Source organism: Giraffa tippelskirchi, chromosome 13, assembly GCF_054371585.1.
Source record: "Giraffa tippelskirchi isolate mGirTip1 chromosome 13, T2T-mGirTip1v1.2.pri, whole genome shotgun sequence".
Taxonomy (NCBI): Eukaryota; Metazoa; Chordata; class Mammalia; order Artiodactyla; family Giraffidae; genus Giraffa; species Giraffa tippelskirchi.
The window spans coordinates 60,970,551-60,990,948 of NC_137287.1; the positions used below are offsets into that span (position 1 = coordinate 60,970,551).

At 44.1% G+C, this 20,398-nt stretch overlaps 1 protein-coding gene across 7 annotated transcripts in view; it reads left to right on the forward strand.

The window, feature by feature from the left end:
* Positions 1 to 20,398, forward strand: part of CAMK1D (calcium/calmodulin dependent protein kinase ID) — a 496,165-nt gene that overhangs the window by 248,908 nt on the left and 226,859 nt on the right. For all 7 annotated transcript variants that reach the window (XM_081554101.1, XM_081554100.1, XM_081554105.1 and 4 more), the window contains one exon: positions 7,024 to 7,155. In XM_081554101.1, the coding sequence (XP_081410227.1) occupies positions 7,024 to 7,155 (132 nt within the window). The remainder of the gene's footprint in view (positions 1 to 7,023; positions 7,156 to 20,398) is intronic.

Below are 20,398 nucleotides of genomic sequence, written 5' to 3' on the forward strand. Positions count from 1 at the left end.
ATTGCTCTTGTTTGTGAAAAGAGTTTATTTTAACATTATGTGCGCTTAGGGGAGCCAGCACATCAACTCCTCTTCTTAGGTACTAACTGATATTTATTCTTTCTTAACAACTTCAGATTATAAATCATAGAAATCAGGAATGCAGAATCCAGAGATCCTTTTTTTTTTTAAGTTAAAGTATAGTTGATTTACAATATTGTGTTAGTTTCAGGTGTACATCAAAGTGATTCAGTTGTCCATATATATGTGTATATGTATTTCATTATAGATTTTCCATTATAGATTATTACAAGATATTGAATATAGTTCCCTGTGCTATACAGTAAATCCTTGTTTATCTACTTTATATGCAGTGGTATATATCTGTTATCCCATATTCCTAATTTATCCCTCCTCCCTATAGATTCTTGTGTTTACTTTTTATAACCGGAATTGGTAGTGAGTAGTTGTGTTATCCAATGAATCTGTGGGTGTGGCTTTGCTCTGAGTTCTAGTCTCAATATATTGCAGCACATCTGGAGTTAAGGTGCTCTGAATGGCCCTAGGAGTTTTCTTTAACACCTGGAAGGTAAATGTCTAACTGTGATTCACAAAACCCTTAAATGTCTGTTTAAAGCAAGGTGTTCTTGGCACACATGGATTTTGTGCTGCTTTTCCAGGGAGCTCAAGAATATAAGGACTTCCTGGAGCCTGACTCACTTCTTTGCTTGCTTTTCCATTAGTCAATTGGGAGTTGGGAATCATTTCACTCCTAGAGGATTGGGTGCCAATCACTGACTGAACTTTATAGCATGGATAGTCTATGGTGTGGATAGTTCTCATTACAACACCAGGATTCCATTCTTACAACTAACTAGATAAAAACAAAGCAGTCTTTTTCAGAGCCATTATTTATAAAGTTAGAAGCAAGAGGAGTCACTTAGAATTCTTTAGTCAACATAGAAAATATGACATTTCCCTCGAGTCTTGGAAATTCAGAAGATTGGAAACTTGAAAAGATTGGAACTTGGAAACTCAAAAGATTGTTTATTTTTTCCCATGTGCCTGGCTTATAATCAGAGTAAGGTGCACCTCTGGGTGATGATGTGATTTGCTTTGAAATGTGTAAGAAAACGGGGAAAGATTCAGCTTTTGTAATTTGTGCAGCTTATCTTCAGGAGGTGAAAATATTTAGCACTTCACGAAGAATTTTTTTCTTTGACCTTTTCAGTAATTCATCATAAAGATTTAATTTAATTGGAAATGTGGTGTGTTTTTAAAAAATAGAATAGTTTTCTTTGAAACTCAAAGAAATATCTTGTCACAACTTGAAGAAATAAAATTTTCAAGTCCCTGGGATTTTTATTTCCCCCATGATTATGCATTTCCTAACGTCCTTTACTTATCTAAAAATCTGCCCTCTCCATTTTCCTAATGAATTTTACTTCTGTAATCAAGATAATGATTTATAGGGAGAAATATGCCATAAATTCACAAATTAGTGACCTCAGGATTATCCAACTGTAGAATATGATTTAAGCATTCAGGTACATAGGCATACAGTTTAAAATATATCTGGAAAGGTGCAAAGAATTTTTATGCTTCGGGAGAAACCTTTGAGGATCTTTCTGCATAAGCTTGCATAGAAACTCAGAGGACTACATTATAAAGGAGGAAAGGAACAGTATTTTTCCCCTACACTGAGTGGAAGGTCATTGGAGAACATCATTTACTTGGTCCATCTGCAGCATAGGGGAGAATCCAAGGAGAGCCTCAGGTAATGGTGATCATCAAACTGCCTTGGGCATCGCTTAGTGCCAAACAGTGTTAGGAATGGAGACACAGCAGAGAACAACTTAGGAGGTCTGCTCGTGTATAGGCAAGCACACAAAAGGCCACAAATGGCATGTGTGCATAAGGCAGTAGAGGTATGAATCAAGTGTATGAGCCTCAGAATGAGGGCCTTATTCTATCTGAGGGGAAGACAATTGAGAAAGCCTTCAAAGATAAGGAAATATATCAACTAGGCCCTTTAAAATATAAACAGAGTTTTGCCAAGCAGAAAGAAAAAGGAATGGTATTCAAGAAAGAGAGGAAACGAGTGGACTGGAACCCACCTCAAGTGGTGTGAAAGGGCATGGGTGTATTTGGGAAATGCCAGCTGACCTTTGTGGTTGAGTGGAGATGATGTGTGCGTGGTGGGGCACATTTTTGCCGGAGAGGATGGCTTAGTGGTGGAGGAGCTTGCAGGTTGGGGTCAAATTGGGGAGAGCTTTGAATGTCATGGAAGTGAAAGTATTGGTCACTCAGTTGTGTCCAACTCTTTGTAACCCCATGGACTATAGCCTGCCAGGCTCCTCTGTGCATATAATTCCCCAGGCAAGAATACTGGAGTGGGTTGCCATTTCCTTCTCCAGGGGATCTTCCAACTCAGAGATCAAACCTAGATCTCCTGCATTGCAGGCAGATTCTTTACTGTCTGAGCCACCAGGAAGCCTGTTGAATGCCATGGAAACTTGCAAAGGAGTTTAAACTTTATCCTATGTAGACTTGAAGCCTCAGTGTTTTAAGTAGAGTAGCCACATAATTATATCTTTGCTTTGGAAAAATAATTCCAGAAATAGGTAGAAGATAGTGGTGGAAGTAGGCTTGCTGAGGCCAGAGAAGCCAGGAGAGAGTCCTGAATGGAATAACTGGAACTCAAAGCAGTGGTATAGGGATGGAAAGACAGATGGTCATCTGAGAGTCTTGTTGGTGGCAACCTGGATCTACTTGGTGATGGAAGTGGGAAAGGAATGAGGTTGAGTTCTAGGCTGGTTTCCTGAATCTACAGAAATGAGAGCGGGTATAGGAGAGAGAAGTTTGGGGAAGAAGATACTAGGGCCCTAGTAGGCAGCTGGAAAGGTGAGATTTGCATATGAGATGAGATGAGAGAGGTTACAATTTAGATCAAGGTTAGGGGGCCATGAGGAGATGGGTGGTGATGTGGAAACAGGAGACACCCCCAGATTTTCCAGGGGAGGGCATAGAATAGGATGAAGGCTGGGCTGAGGATGGGACTTAGGGGATCGCTGACATTTGATGAGAAGAGGAGGAACAGGTGGCAATGAGAGAAGCTGGATGTACAGATGGAAGGAGAGAGCTGTCGTAGAACCAAGAAGGAAGGAGTTTTAGGAAGGAGGCTACCGCTGTCAGAGGTCACACAAGAGACTGATAGGATAAGCAGCAGGAAAGCCCTGGGTTTAGCATTTGGTAGACCCCTGCCACCTCCCAGTGGCCAGCCCTCCTGGTTCTAGTCAAGGGGTGACAAAGGGAGGAGTCAGATCACGGAAGGAGGACAGGGGATCAGGCAGAGCGGGCACCGCACAGACCGCCAGTTCAAGCCTCAGGTGTGGCTCAGTCTGGCTGGAAGGCTCTCCCGCTCAGTATGACATACCCAGCACTTGTATCTTACAGCTATGGAATGCGACCTGCTCTGACCTCCCTGTATTTTGTGTAACTTGATAACTCTCAGTCTCTACTTGCGTTCTTAGGAATTTATTTCCCTGGGTTGTCTGGAGACTTTCTGGCTCTCAGATAACTTTTCTTGATGTCTTCCTTCTCGTGACCAGCCCCCTTCCAGCCTTCCTCTCTCTGCCTGTCTCCCTTTCCTTCTCCCCTACCGCACACAAGCAGACACATGCCTGACTTTGTTGTGTAATTACACTGAAAGTGCCCCCACTCTTCATTCATGAGTTTCTGCTTCTGATATTTTTAATTAGCTTTCTTGGAACGGGAAAGTGTCTTCCAGTGATTTATGTTTATTGTAGGAACAATAACAATTTATGCTTATCTTATATCCCCTGAAGACCAGTGAGCTCTGTCTTTGGAAAGCTTAAAGCTTGGGTAGATGTACGTCATTTGGCTCAGTGAGGCAGCAAGGTGGATTTGCACCCTCGGGGCGGGAGGACAGGAGGATAGCTCACCGAAAGGCAGAGTCTGACCCTTCCTTGCTGTCACCCACCCCTCTTGTGGGTCAGGCTCCCTGCTGGCAGCCCAGCAGAGTGTCTTGAAAAGGACCTGGGAAGGGTTAGGAAACCTGTGTTTTCTTTTCTGACCCTTATTGCCTGGGCCTCGGTACCTTCCTCTGCAAAACAGAGGACAGTAACTTCCTGTGCACTTCTTGGGTTGGCGTATGAATTGTATTCATTGATATAGGCCAAAGCGCTTTGTAAATGTCAAGTGGTACATAACATCTAGTGCCTCCAGTTATTCATATAACTTCTTTCTCCTTTGGAGAGGTAATGAGTGAAAAGGCTTATCAAATTTTTCCAGTGCAACCATTTTTTAAGAATTAATTTTTATTAGAGTATAGTTCCTTTATAATGCTGTGTTAGTTTCTGCTGCACAGGAAAATGAATCAGCTATATGTATACATGGGCTTCCCAGGTGGCGCTAGTGGTAAAGAACCCGCCTGCCAATGCAGGAGACATGGGTTCCATCCCTGGGTCGGGAAGATCCCCTGGAGGAGGGCATGGCAACCCCCTTCAGTATTCTTTCCTGGAGAATTCCGTGGACAGAGGAGCCTGGCAGGCTATAGTCCATGGGATTGCAAAGAGTCAGACACGATGGAAGTGACTTAGCACACATATGTGTACATACATCCCCTCTGTTTTGGATTTCCTTCCCATTTAGGCCACCGCAGAGCACCGAGAAGAGTTCCCTGTGCTGTACAGTAGGTTCCCTAGTTATCTACTATATGTATAGTATCAGTTGTATATGTGTGTCAATCCCAATTCCTCCCATCCCCCCTTTCCCTAGGAGCGAGTCCATAACCGATCACATTCCTTCTGCCTGGGAACCCTCACTGGGAGGAGAATTCACCTCGGTCCATCCCCAGACACACATGAGCAGGAAGAGCAGCTTCTGGGTTAGAGGATTCCCTCAAGTTGTTATGAATTGGCTTTTTTGGGCGAAAGCCATTGGCAGTGACCAAATACCACTGGGAATGTCTAATTCCATATATCACTCTGATAAATCTGCCCTGGATTTTATGTATTTCCCTTTCATAATTGCTGTTCTAGCTGAGTCGAGAAGGTGTCTGTGTATGTGAGGCATGTGGAGGGTGGGAGAGACTGTGACTTGGCCCATGATCGTGGGCAGATCTTTGCTCTGACATATTCCATTTGGTTCTTTTGTGGACTCCCTATCTTCTGTCCCTTGGCTTTCTATATTACAGGCTTTGAAGACAGACTCCTCTCTCAAGAGTTGGGGTTCAGGAGGAACACTTGCCCCGAAGACTCACAGTTAATTGCACCGAGTGGTGAATTCCTCCCACAAGAAAGGATTTAAAATCTATCTACCAATCTTTCTTTGCTTCAGGACAGATGCCTATCGCTGTCAGGTGGCACAGGATGGAGAGAGAAAAGTCTGCTCTTGCTTAGGCATCTGGTTTTTTTTCTTTAATAAATTTTTATTGGAGTATAGTTGATTTATAATGTTGTGTTAGTTTCAGGTATACAGCAGAGTGAATCAGTTATGCATATACATGTATCCACTCTTTTTTGGATTCTTTTCCCGTATAGGCCATTACAGAGTATTGAGTAGAGTTCCCTGTGTTATGCAGTAGGTCTTTGTTATCTGTTTTATATATAGTAGTGTGTATGTGTCAATCCCAATCTCCCAGTTTTTCCCATGTCCCCTTGTCCCCCTTGGTAACCATAAGTTTTCTACATCTATGACTCTATTTCTATTTTGTAAATAGGTTCATTTGTACATTTTTTTTTAGATTTCACACTAAGCAATATCACATGATGTGAGTCTTTCTCTGTCTGACTTATTTCACTCAGTATGATGATCTCTAGGTCCATCTGTGTTGCTGCAAATGGCATTATTTTGTTCTTTTTTATGGCTGAGTAGTGTTCCATTGTGTATATGTACCCCATCTTCTTTATCCATTCAGCCATTGCTTAGGCATCTCTTTGATGTTGACTGAAGAACAAAGGCCCCAAGGCACCAGCACTGGGATGACATTGGTCCTTCTAGTGGTTTCTTTTGATGCAGGAGAGTTTGTCTCTGATCATAATTGTTGAGCAGCTGTGTTTAGTGTCTCTCAAAGGAAATAGGAGTTGCTCCTGAAAGTCTGGGGACCAAGAATAACTCAGTGACTTTCTGTGGCCTGCACAAAACCCATGTTACTGAGATCTGCAGCAGACAATGAAGGTGTCTGTTTTTGTTTGAGTCATTAGGGAAGTTGTGCCCCCTCCCGAGAGTGGCACCAGAGGTTTTCTGCTGGAGATAGAGAAGGTGGCAGGTGGAGGGACAAGGCAGCCCCTGGGGCTCATGGACCACCTCTCGAGAGAAATGTAATCTCTGGGCCTGAATGTTCTGGTTACATTTTCAGTTTGGGGCTCTGACCTCACAGAGAAAGATTTATGTCTTCAGGCAGGAAAATCTCCCTGACTCAGGGCATCATGTTTGTTTTTGTTTGTTTGACTTAAAAAAGAAATAAGCTGCTCACTGCAGCCATGCACAGCCCTACCAATTAATTAACCCATGTCAATACCACAGGTTGTACACATTAATTACACTTTTACCTATCTGTGAGAATTAATTTCAGGTTTGCGAAGTGCTCTGAAATTTTCTTGGGACTGAAAGGGCCTGGGAGGAATCTAGACATTTGAATGTTACCCTCTTGTCTTGCTTGGGGTTGAGGGTACTGACAGCTTCAGATGGGTGCAGTCTTTTCTGCAGGAACCTTCCTGGAGCATTTCTGTGGCTCCTGAGTTATCACTGCTTGGTTGTTCTCAGAGTGGCAAGTGACAGGGGGAGGTGGCCACACCCATGTGGACATCCCTGTGTCCCTTTGCAAGCGGTCACCCTTGCCTCTGTCTACTCTTTGCATAAAGACATTTGGTTAGGAGTGTGGTTGGATTAAAAAAATCACCAGGGATCCTTCTTATTGTTGCTATTACTCTTGACTTTGGTAATGGGATCAGAGGAGCTGTCAGGAGTCTCCATATCTCCTGAATCTAATTTGTTTTCTTTCTCCCTTTTTGTTCACAGTGGGGCATTTTCGGAAGTGGTCTTAGCTGAAGAGAAGGCAACTGGAAAACTCTTTGCGGTCAAGTGTATCCCCAAGAAGGCGCTGAAGGGCAAAGAAAGCAGCATTGAGAATGAGATCGCCGTCCTGAGAAAGTGAGTGCAGGAGGACAGCCTCCCCACCCCCTCACCAGGGGTCATGCTCAGAGGATGGGGTCTCTCATGCAAGGGAAGGAGGAGGCTACAGTGGCTCGAGAGGGTGACCGGAACGCTGACCTGCCCTGAGGAGTGGGCTTTTTAACCCTGACTGTTGTTTATATGGGGCGTCCAGAGCACTTTCCATATTGTATTTCATCTCCTAATGTTCCTGGCAGACATTTGAGATCATTATTCTTTCCAAAGAACAGGGCAGTCAGATGGACTTGGCTTTGAACTGAGACCCCGCCACTCCCTCCAGCTAGGTGACTTTGGGCTGTTTCTGAGCTCTGCACCTCCTCCATAAACTGGAGTTAGTAACATCTCTCAGGTGTTCTCAGGATTAAGTGAGATGGTGCTTAGCAAGTATCTGTGCAGCGCCTGCTGCAGAGTAAGTGTTCAGTGAAAGGGTGGCTGCCACTGCCACTGTGCCCAGTACTATTATTGGTTTCTTGTTGTTGTTGCTTTATTTTATAAGAAGGATGTGAAGCTCAGAGATGAAAGTCACTTGTCCATTGCCTTGTAGCTCAGATGTGGCACAGCCTGGGAGGTCAGCCCCACCAGTGTGATTTCCACAGTCTTTGGTGGGCCTCTCGCTCTTGCCATTTACCTCGCACCTGGCACCCAGCAAGTTCCAGAGCTCACTGGTTACCTGCTTTACCTCTTCACTGAGTTTGGTTTTGCTCCCCAAGTAGTAAAACCTGGATTGGGTTCCTGGACCCAGTTCCAGCGTGCATGGGTTTTCCCTCACCAGCAAGTGGTTCTCAGTTGCCAGCAGGGTGTCCAGGAGTTCAACTCAATCCTGACACTGTCCACCTGGAGACAGAGTCTGATCCCGCAGGTGAAGGGCTCAGTCCCACAAGACCACCCCCCATCAGGCTGCTGTCTCAAGCTTGCGTGTTACCTGTACTTCTGACCGACTGGCTCTAAATCAGAGGCTCCCATGTCCCCCTCCTGCGGTTCGATCAGTTTGCTAGAATGGCTTGCAGAACTCAGGAAAACCCGTTTACTCACTAAACGGCCGAATTATTATGAAAGGATCTTAAAGGATGTGAACCAAGAACCAGATGAAGAGATACACAGGGCAGTGTCCCAGACAAAGAGGCTTCTGTCCTCCTGAAGCGTGAGGCCAGTGTGGCACACAGAAGCATTCTAGTTCCCCAATGTGGAAGCTCTCCAAAAAGGGACAAAAACTTGTCATTTAGGACCTTTATGGAGGCTTCATTATATAGTTGTGATTGATAAAATCGTCGGCCATTAATGACTGATTCAACCTTCAGCCCCTCTCCTCTCCCTGGAAATCTGGGGGATGGAATGAAAGCCCCAACCCTCTAGTTACATGGTTGGTTCTCCTGGCAACTAGCCTCCGGCCTGGGCTTCCCTGGTGGCTCAGATGGTAAAGATTCTGTCTGAAATCTGGGAGACCCAGGTTCGATTCCTGGATTGGGACGATCCCTTGGAGAAGGGAAAGGCGACATGCTCCAGTATTCTTGCCTGGAGAATTCCATGGACAAGCCTCGCTGGCTGCAGTCCATGGGGTCGCAAAGAGTCGGGCACGACTGAGTGACTAACACACACACGTAGCCTCCAGCCTGGTGCTTCTAAAAGTCACCTCGTTCACATAACAAAGACACCTTTGTCTCTCAACACCTAGGAAGTTCCAAGAGTTTTGTGAGCTGGAAGATGGGACCTGTGGACAAGACCAAATGTATATATGAGAAATATATTTTGGTCAACTGAGTGACCAAATGTGTATTTCTTACGTGCGTGCTAAGTTGCTTCAACCGTATCCAACTCTCTGTGACCCCATGGACTGTAGCCTGCCAGGTTCCCCTGTCTGTGGGAATCTCCAGGCAAGAACACTGGAATAGGTTGCCTTTCCCTTCTCCAGAGGATCTTCCAGACCCAGGGATCAAACCCAGGTCTCTAATGTCTCCTGCATTGGCAGGTAGGTTCTTTGCCACTAGTGCCACCTGGGAAGCCCTATCCCAGCATCTCAGAACTAAGTCAGAGTAATGCTTCCAGTCCAATGGTGCAGAGAACCTTTCTGATGTGGTTGGATCCTCCCAAAAGATGGTCTCCCGTTAGCATGGTGTCCAGGCCTCTCCCCTCATTTTCATGGTCAAGCCATTCCCCCCCTGTTTGAGGGAACAAACTTTTATATGAGGCCTGCTTTTGTGTGAGTGCAATGTATCCAGGCATTGTGCTGTGAAGTTTTTAAGCTCTCCTATTAGCAAAAGATGCTAGAAATATCCTTGAAATTTTGGGGATTTGGAATTAGCACATAGCAGGAATCCCTGTACAAATAAGTGAAACAGAATGGGAACAAGCCTTACTGGGTCTCAAAACAAAGTGTCACACTGTCTGGGTTCTTCCTGAATAAGTCAGCTCCCACTTCTGTGTCTTGGGGACCAACTGTGCCCACTGAACGATGCTTTGTTGCCATCAGTACAAACCCAGTGCCACCGAGGTGGTTGGGATTGTCCTGTCCTTGCAGTGTATATGATGTGTGTTCTGGAACAAATGGGTCTTGATAGTACTTTTTATTACAAGTGTTTTCTCTTATTTGTTTGGTCTCTTAGGGACCTGAAGAGTTTCAGGTTGTCCTGTGAGGACTGCATGAAATAATTCTGTGGCAAAGAATTTGGGAAAACAAATTTCTCTACGTACATTAGCATCAAGCAGGAAAACACTATGTTAATGAAACATTTATTTAAATTGCCCATTTTCCAATGTGAAATCAGCACCCGGAGAAGAAGGGTTTGGCTACGTATTAAGTTGCAACCACACTGCAGATATTTGACATTTTAGATGGAAATCTGGGTGGGCTCAGAGCCTTCCAGAAGTTCTACCTTGGGCACAAGGGCTGCCTGTTGCTGAATCAGTGATGGTGCCTTTATTTTTGGGTGTCTCCCTCATGAGCTTAGAAGCCACAAAACCAAGGAGGTCAGTTTTTATTCTTGGTGTTATTTTCTGTCTACATGGGCAAGGGCAGCAGATGTAAACTTCATAAACCAGTCCTGGCTCATGTCTTAGTCTTTCTGTTGTAAATAGTACCTTCACCCTGTGCCTCCCTCAGATGATACACATTTCCAGCAAGAGGGAAGTTCAAAGCAAGGGAGGACCAGGGATTGGGAATCACATATTTTGATAGTTCTCAGTCTCTGCTATTGGGGTGCCTTGAAGCGTGACCCTTCTTTCAGGAATGGAAAACCAGTGATTTCTCACGAGATAAAATGGGCTGTATCTCCTATACGGGTTTGTTGTTTTGGTTCCTGTAAATGATTTACAAGTAGTATAAGAGGCTGTCCCAAAAAAAAAAAAAAAGAGGCTGTCCCATGTCATAAGCAGCCGAAAGCAAAGTATAATATATTAGTTGTAGATAGTTTTGAAACTACTGTCAAGATCCACCATTGAAACATTCATTCATTTCACTGATGTTTATTAAATTCCTGTGCAACAGTTGGCACTGCTAGGTCCTGAGATTGAAAAAACAAGATATAATCCTTGTCTTCCAGAGCTAGATGAGTGCAATGACATTGTAGATACTGTATGAGAAGTCTTACCAGGGGTTTAAGAGTAGGGCTTCCCATTTCTCCCACTGGGGTTGGGTGTGACAGAAGGCTTCCTGGAGGAGGTGCTTCTAGATGGTGAGTATATTTTGCTAAGGGAAGAAGGGCAGAGGGATATTCCAACCAGGAGAGGGCGGGGTAAACAGAGTAAAGGAGATGGGAGGCAAGCTGGTGTGCTGGGAACTCCACGGAGCCCAATGGACCAGGCAGAGGGTTCAAGGTGAGATGTGAGGACCCTGAGGTTGAGGAGGTTGGATCATGGGGTGCTGTATACTCCTACTTTATCCTGCAGACAGTGGGGAGCCTTGAAGTGTTTTAATGGAAGGAGCAACGTGATCAGGATTGTTTCGTAAAGATTATTGTCACAGAACGAAGGATAGATTGGTGGGGCAAGATTCACTTATACGGGGAAGCAGTTAGGCAGCCATTGGAGGCACTGAGGAGGTAGTGCATTAAAATAGGATCTATGGGCTGGGATGCAAGAGGCAAAATGGAATCTCCGGGAGTTAGAGATTGGGGAGGAGTGGAGAGAGAGTTGAGGGGAGAGCTGAGTCTAGGATAACTGCCAGGTTTCTGATTGGATAGCTGGGTGGATAACGACCTCATTAACTGAGATCAGAATTCCAGGAGCAGGAGGGAGGTGGTGAGTTCTGATTCAGACATGCTGGTCTTGGGGATGGCAGGTTGATGATGGAGGTCTGAAACCCAGATGTGACCTGGGCTTGCTGGATGTTAAATTTGTCTGAAACCACGTGTTAAAAAAATCCTTTGGTCCTCTGTAACTAAATCCTTGAAAATAGGGTTCCAAAGAGGCCTGCATTATTCCAAATTCTGTCGTATACCCTGGTCGTTGGTATATTTTCAGGCTGTTTTTCATCTAAGGAGGCCCATCTGGGAGACTGCTTGCCCTCCTCTGTGCTGAGTTTATTGCAGGGTGAAAGATTTATGGTTTTCATTGGATTAAAGTAATGTAACTAATATATCCTTAAGGATGTCTCTATTCTTGCCCTGAAAATAGTTCCAAAATGAATCTCCCACTTGTTAAGTGGGAGATTAAACCAAGCTTAGAGGGAATAAAAAGAGGCAGGCGTCATGGTAGGCAGTTGCTATGTAACATCGAGGGGTCTGTCTGACTGGCAGGGGGCAGGGTCTGTATGGCTCAGCACCAGCCTTCCCTGGAGGAACGGTTAGCTCAGGTTCTGTAAAGGGCGTGTTCTCTGCATTATGGAATATCACGATGTTAGTGTTACCACTGGATTATGGAGCTTATCGTTTCTGTGGTGTTATTTACTTAGAGGGCAGGCAGTGCTCAAATCTAATTTCAAGGCAACACATAAAACATTTTTGGAGAAGTAGAAAGGCAAATATACAAACAGGCTGCACTGAAATGACAGATGAAGGGAATGCATGAAGATGGAATATAGGAGACGAGAGAAGCAAAACCGATGTCTTCAGAGTAACCCTTTTCCTAATAGTTGGGTTACCAAGACTCGGACTGGTTAAAGAGTCACTATACTTATGAAACATGGCCCCAGGATTCCATGCTGTTCTAATGGTTACTTTATTGGCTGCAGAGATGATTTTTCCTGGGGGAGAATTCTCCCCTGGATAGGAATTGGTTTTATACTGCAAGTACTGCATCTTGGGTACACTGGGGAGTCTCAGCTCAGAGTCTCTGCCTTTTCCCCTCTAAATTAGTGTTTCTCAACCCTAGTGGCACTTTAAAATCACCCAGGAATCTTTTGCAAACATCCCGACGCCCAGGCTCCAGCCTGACCAATTGAGATAGAATTCAAGATTATGGTGGCTACTGGGAAATTTTAAAAAGCACCCCATCTCCATCTTACATGCAGCCAAGTCAGTGTTGAGAAGAGCTGCTCAAGGGCCTTGGCCTCATGATTTCACCTCCTGGGGGGATGAAGATGCTCTTCACGTGCCCAACAGTATGGAAAAATGAGTAGACATGCATATATGTGCACATACACACACACCAGACGTAAACATGCATATATGTGCACATACACACATGCCAGATGTAAACATGCATATATGTGTGCATACACAGACACACACCAGATGTAAATATGCATATATGTGCGTGCACACACACACCAGATGATGCTTCCTTTAGGTGAGAGGGCTCGTTTAGTGGAGCAAACTCAAATGTGGTCCCCCTTGAAGAGCTGGATTTCATCCCTTAGAGGGGGATTGACCCTGTTATCCCCATCAGTGGGGAGCAGGCGCCAGCTCCTAGCTGGGTTCAAGAGTGAGAACCTGGCTCTTTGAGGGTAGTCAGGTTGTAGGGGCAGTAATGGCCATTCCCAGATGGAGAGGCTGGCATAAGGCTTGGTCAAGTCAGCAGGACTCTCAGGGGCAAGCCCACCATTCGAAGGGAATCAGGGCTGCTGAAGGCAGCAGACAACCAAAGCCCAGCATCTGCTATGGCCAAGGTCAAGGATGGATCGCAGACAGGGAGGTGAGGCTGTCTTCTTGGGAGAGCGTGAGTCAGCACCACAGCCAGGCTCTGGAGGCCTGGGCACTCCTTACAGGAGCTTCATTCCCTGGCTCTCTTGGACTAGACATGTTTCTCTCGGCACAGACTAACTAGAGGCAAGGCAGGCAGCTTGAGCCCCCAAAGGAGAGGACAGCTGGTTTTGAATTAAGTATTAGCCTTCAGAGAAGGGCTTTTCTGTAAATTAACTCATTTAAATATGGCTTGCTTCTGCTCCTGCAGCTTTGTTCTGATGGCAGATTGGCCCGTTTGCTTCTTTAAATCACTGCCAAGTGCCAGTTTATTGTGTGTGTCAGAGAAACAGATACTTCAATAGAAATTCATCGATTCAGAGCGAATAAAACCACTTCTCCAATGACTGAAAATGGCCAAGCTGGTAAAGCTGATACTTGAGTTTCTCAGGCACCAGTACAACTTTTTAAGGATCTAATCTGCCTAGAAGATGGTGTTCCAGCACGGAGAGACCTTTCCTGTGGAAACATACTCTCAGAATTAAGGACACAGGCAGGAAGTGTGAAAAAGAATGTCTGGAGGCCATGTGGTAACAAATAGGGAGGTGGCTCTCTCTCTCTGTTATGATCCTGGAACCCTTTGCTACCCTGAAAAACTTTTGCTGAAAGTTCCCTTAATTTGGAATAAACTATGCAATTCCAGCAAAACAGGTTGAGGGAATGTGGTTAGGTTATTTGGTGGTGGTTATTTTTGTTCTATGTGTCTGTGATTAAAGTCACAATCTTGTCAAGCTTGGAGTATGTACAGGTGGGTGTATCAGCTGCAGGACTCTAGTCCTGTTGGAAAGTTGACACAGCCCATCTTGGACCTGTTCACTCCAAGCTTAGTGAAAGCCTCAAACATACACAAGAGCCAACACTAGTCCATCTGGCCCTAGTAGAGGCCTGACCTTGGAATCTTGCCGAATTTGGTGAGCTTTCTCCTCTTTAACTCTGTACTTTGCTTTTCCATTTCTTCCAGCCCTGGGGATCTGACTGTAAACTCAGCTTTGTCCAGACCACTATTTGCTGGTCATCGTTTATTTCATCCTAACAGTGCGCATGTATATAAAAAATAAAATTGGCCTCGTGCCAACGTGACTTTAGAGCCAAAAGAGGGTACATGTGATGCTTCCCAGTGGCTTTCCCATGGTGCTTTTTGTCCATAGCAGATAGTCCAGGAACATTTTAAAAATTTGAGATCCAGGATCAGTGAGTTTCTGTGAGTTCTATCAATTTCTTGGGCATTGCTGTGAATAGGACGAGACTAGAATTGGTGGTGTTCCTTGCTGCAACAGGGATATTCAGACTGGTCTGGCCAGGAATGGTGGTTTATCTTTCTAGGGACCATGAACTTCCGGAGTGTCTCCCTGTGTGTTTTCTGCTTCCCAAGTACCATGTGAAGTGTGGCTCTCATGATCAGACAGAGTCTTTCTTCATGCCTCCTTCCAGTTCTGTGCACATGAGATTTTAATTGCACATCTGCTGTTGACCCTCTCCACCTTAATTCTGTGAAGTCTCCTGCTTGATGGGATCCAGACTCCTTGGTAAACAGCACCCTCCCCTCCACTTTGCCATCAGCAGCTTTCACCTCCCCACCTGCCAAGTTCAAGTTCATTCCTCCAAAAGACACGATGACTCCTGCACAGGTGATTCAGACCTCTGCCTCTCCTCTTTCCTTTCTGCTTCAGTGGGCTGAGCCTCAGTTTGCGACGCCCTCTCCTTCAGGATTTCCCCGATTGTCCCTCCCTGGTGGGCCCTTCCCCCTGAGACCCCATGGCACCAGGCTTACCTCTGTGCCCCCTGGCTGTGCCTGTGAGGTCATCTTCCTGAGACCATGGATTTCCAGAGTCCAGCCCAGAACTAAAGGCAAGGTGGGGAGCATCGAGGGGAGGAGTGGGAGAGGGGATTCAGATGATAATGAGGGTTAGAAATGCTGGATGCAAATGCTGACTCAGTAGAGACTAGAGCAGGGGAGACACCTCTGCTGACTTCCATGGGCTTTCCATCAGCCAGTGGGGGCGGGGAGCCTTTAGAAGACAGCCAGGTTTGAGGGGAAGATGATTCTTCTATAGCAACAGAGTTGACTTAATCTAGTCTGGCTGTTCCTGCCACTTTTTATACTATATATATGACTCTGTAGATATTTAGAGTATTTGAAGAAACATTGTGTTTTATCACACTTTTAAAAACAGTGTTAGTTATTTGCATGCTTATTTCCGTGTGCTGTCTCCTTGTCATCTAATCTGACTGTGTGCCTGGGTAGTTCAACCCTTGTGTGGATTAGTTGGTGGTTTAAATTCCTCTAAATTATTATATCTTGGGAAGTGTTTTCTCTCTTCTTCAGTCAACTTACTTAGCTAATGATTCATATAAATTTCATTTAAATGATTCCAACATAAGTGTGTGTGTATGTACATATCTTGTCTGATATTTCAGAAAAAATTAGAAAATCTTATATTGGAGGATCCTTGGCAACCTGAAAGACTTAAGTACAAGGAGTCCTGGGATAAAACCAGGATGGCAAATACAAAAAAAGAAATAAATATACACCAAAAGTTCACTGTTTCTTTTTTTTTTTTATGGTTAATTCATCATTTATTTAGATTTTCTTTAATTATTCTTAACAAATGTCTAATAATTTTAGTGTAGTTACACATCTTTTTTTTTTTTTTTATAAATTTATTTATTTTAGTTGGGGGCTAATTACTTTACAATATTGTAATAGTTTTTGCCATACATTGACATGAATCAGCCATGGGTTTACATGTGTTCCCCTTCCTGGACCCCCCACCCACCTCCCTCCCCATCCCATCCCTCTGGGTCATCCCATTGCCCCGGCCCTGAGCCCTTGTCTCATGCATCGAACATGGAATGGTGTTCTGTTTCACATATGATAATATACATGTTTCAATGCTATTCTCCCAGAACGTCCCACCCTCACCTTCTCCCTCAGAGTCCATAAAATTGTTCTATGCATCTGTGTCTCTTACTCTGTCTCGCATATAGGGTTATCGTTACCATCTTTCAAATTCCATATATATGCATTAGTATACTGTATTGTTGTTTTTCTGTTAAACTTTAGGTTGTGTCAATTCTATTTTCTACATAGTTGCATCATTGTTTATTTGGAGAAATGATTCTAGTGAAGCTTTACTTATGACTCATTATCTAGTTTAAACTCTATAAAGTTTGGTGAATAGATTTTATTTTACATATATAAAGTACAAGGTTATCCTTTGGGTGGTTTAAACGGTTACCATTTGAAAGTTGGATCACTGATTTTTGTCTTCCAAGTCAGTCTAAGATTGAGATTAGAGTCTTAGGTGACTGGTTTGAAGTTTTTATATATACACTGAAAATTTTAAAAATAGTGTGTGTGTATGTATATATATACATATATGAAATTTGGTAAATGGGATTTAATATTCATTTTTAGCTATTTACATTTTTCTTTTATACATATATTAAAAATAAGGTTGCCTACATGATTCAGGCATGAGGTAGGTCTCACTGAGGAATCCTAACAGTCAAGGATATTTATCTGTAAACAAGTTCAGTGGTGTGATGGATGTGGTGATTTCATTTTTGTTGAAGGTTACAGAACTGATGTGCTAAATATACACATTTATATATGTGTATATGTGCATAAATATGGACACATGTATGTATATGTAGATACACATATTTACATATACACTTATACACATTTTAAATGCATTTCAGTTTTTTTTTTTACATCTTTCCACTTAAGAGCAAAAACTTCCTTTTCCTTAATTTAGTCAATATACTTTCAAGACTGTCAATAATCTGCTGTCTGGGTGCCTAAATAAGATCAGAAGGCATAAGAGAAGCCTTTTTGAGACGCTCGCATCATCCGCCACCAGCAAGTGGGGGCTGAACGGAGAGGAGCGGGCGGCATTGCCTAGGGTAAGGACCGGGCCCGAGTGCCCCGAGGGCAATCTGAGGGAGCTAACGTGAGATAGTAACCTAAACTGTGGGACAGCGAGAGAGAGAGAGAACTATCCCGCGAAAAGCCCAACTCTAAGGCACTGCCGGCCCGCTCACAGAACAAAGGACTGAGCGATACCAGAGGAGAGCTAGCCGGCTGCGGACCGCCCCATCCCCCGCCGGACACAGCGGGCAGGCGGGGCCCGCCAGAGCCCGAAAGGGGCAAACTCGGCTCCAGAGAGGGCACCCCCTACCAAACTGCAAACAGGCTCCCAGTTTCTAAGCAAAGACTGCCTGAGATCCCGGAGGGTCGACAGCCGCCGGGAGGGTCGCAGCCAGAGACCAGCTCCCCAGAACCGACACAAAGCACACCGGAGCCGGGCGCGCCCGTAAACCGAGGCGGGGACCAGGGAGGTGATAAGCCGCACCGCCCCAACAGGGGACAGCGCCCTCGCCAAACTCCTGGCCGCCTGGGCAGCTCCGACCAGGAACGGCACAAGCCGCGGGCGAAACCGAGTCTGCGCCTTTGTGGAGTAACCGGGAGCCTGAACCTGAGCGGCTTAGACCTGGGAAGTGCACGCAGCTCAGGGCCCGCTCCCCGGCCGAGTAACCTGAAGCCTGAGCAGGGTAGACGGGGAAAGCACACACGCCGTGAGCGGGGGCGAACCCAGTGCGGCCGAGACACTGCGAGCTTACCACACACACTCCAGAATTGCAGTGTTCCTTCCTCCGCACAGCACGATTGAACAAGCGAACCTAAAGAGATCACCTCCACCGCTTTGTTGCAGGGCGGAAATTAGATACTGAAGAGATCTCCAAACAGAAGCCAAATAAACAGAGGGAAGCGCTTTGGAAGGGACAGGCCAACAGATTAAGATCCCTGTAAGTTAATACCGACTGCATTAAAAAGGACCTATAGATCTTGAAAAGTATAAGCAGGAATAAGGATCTATCTAAAACTGAGCACATCCCACACTGCTCACAACAGCTCCAGAGAAAGTCCGGGATATATATATTTTTTACTATTATTATTTTTTTTTTTTTTTAAATTTTTTTTTTAATTAAAAAAAATTTTTTTTTCTCTTCTTTCCTTTTTCTTCAAGTCCTCTATTACACCTTTAACTTTCATTTTCATAACCCACTATTAACTTGCAAAAAAAAAAAAAACCCTATTTTTGAAGCAAACTACATACATATATCTTATACCTTTTGTGTTTTCTTTTTTTTTAATGTTTTTTTCCTGTTCTACATTTTTTTACTGTTTCTTTTTTTACTGTTTTACTGTTTTTTTTCTTTTTACACTGTTTCCTTTTTTCTTTCTTTCTTTTTTTTTTTTAGATTGTAAGTTTTATAAGAGTCTAACCTCTACTCTAGATTTTTAATTTTTGTTTTACATATTTGATATCAACTTTGTACATTTAAGAACCCAATCTTTAGGACCCATTTTTACTCAGGAGTGTGATCACTGGCCTGATCACTCTCTCCCCCTATTGATGCTCTTTCTTCTCCCCCAGGGAACCTCTATCTCCCACCCTCCTCCTTCTCTTCTCAACCCAATTCTGTGAATCTCTGAGGGTGTTCTGGGTACCGGAGAACACTTCAGGAACAGGATACTGCCCAGACCTCTCTCTCCCCTCTTAATTCCTCCCTTTCTACTCATGCTCACCTCTATTACCTTCCTCCCCCCTCTCTATGTATCTCTGTGAATCACTCTGAGGGTTCCAAACTGTGGAAAGCACAGAGGGAAGTGCTTACTGGCTAGATTGCTCTCTCCACATTTGAATTCCCCTCTTCCCCTCCTGGTCACCTCAACCCACCCCCCCCCACCTCATCTCTCTATGTAACTCAGTGAACCTTTCTGGGTATCCCTCACTGTGGAGAATCTTTTCACCATTAACCTAAAAGTTTTATTATTGAGGCTGTATGGAAGGAGAAGTCTTGAGGCTACTGCAAGAATAAGACTGAAAACCAGGGGAAACATTAATTAATAAGAGACCATCCAATAGCCTCCATAAATTCACTGAAACCAAGCTCCACCCAAGAGACAATAAGTTCCAGAGCAAGACATACCACACAAATTCTTCAGCAACACAGGAACATAGACCTGAGCATCAATATACAGGCTGCCCAGAGGCACACCAAATCCATAGACATCTCAAAAATTAATACTGGTCACTCCATTGCACTCTAGAGAGCAGAAATCCAGCTCCACCCACCAGAACACCGACACAAGCTCCCCCAAGCAGGAAACCTTGACAAGCCACCTGTCCAACCCCAACCGCAGTGAGGAACCTCCACAACAAAGAGGAACTTCATACTACCAGAATACAGAAGGGCCACGCCTAACACAGCAATCTAAACAAGATGAAAAGGCAGAGAAATACTCAGCAAGTAAAGGAAAATGAGAAATGCCCACAAAGCCAAACAAAAGAGGAGGAGATAGGGAATCTATCTGAAAAAGAATTTAGAATAAGGATAATAAAAATGATCCAAAATCTTGAAAGCAAAATGGAGTTACAGATAAATAGCCTGGAGACAAAGATTGAGAAGATGCAAGAAATGTTTATCAAGGACTTAGAAGAAATAAAAAGGAATCAATATAGAATGAATAATGAAATAAAGGAGATAAAAGACACTCTGGAGGGAACCAACAGTAGAATAACGGAGGCAGAAGATAGGATAAGTGAGGTAGAAGATAGAATGATGGAAATAAACGAAGCAGAGAGGAAAAAAGAAAAAGGAATCAAAAGAAATGAGGAAAACCTCCGGGACCTCTGGGACAATATGAAACGCCCCAACATTCGAATCATAGGAGTCCCAGAAGAAGAAGATAAAAGGAAAGGCCATGAAAAAATACTTGAGGAGATAATAGGTGAGAATTTCCCTAAATTGAGGAAAGAAATAGTCACAGAAGTCCAAGAAACCCAGAGAGTTCCAAACAGGATAAACCCAAGGCGAAACACCCCAAGACACATATTAATCAAATTAACAAAGATCAAACACAAAGAACAAATATTAAAAGCAGCAAGGGAAAAACAACAAATAACACACAAGGGGATCCCCATAAGGATAACAGCTGATCTTTCAATAGAAACCCTTCAGGCTAGAAGGGAATGGCAGGACATACTTAAAGTAATGAAAGAGAATAATCTACAACCCAGATTACTGTACCCAGCAAG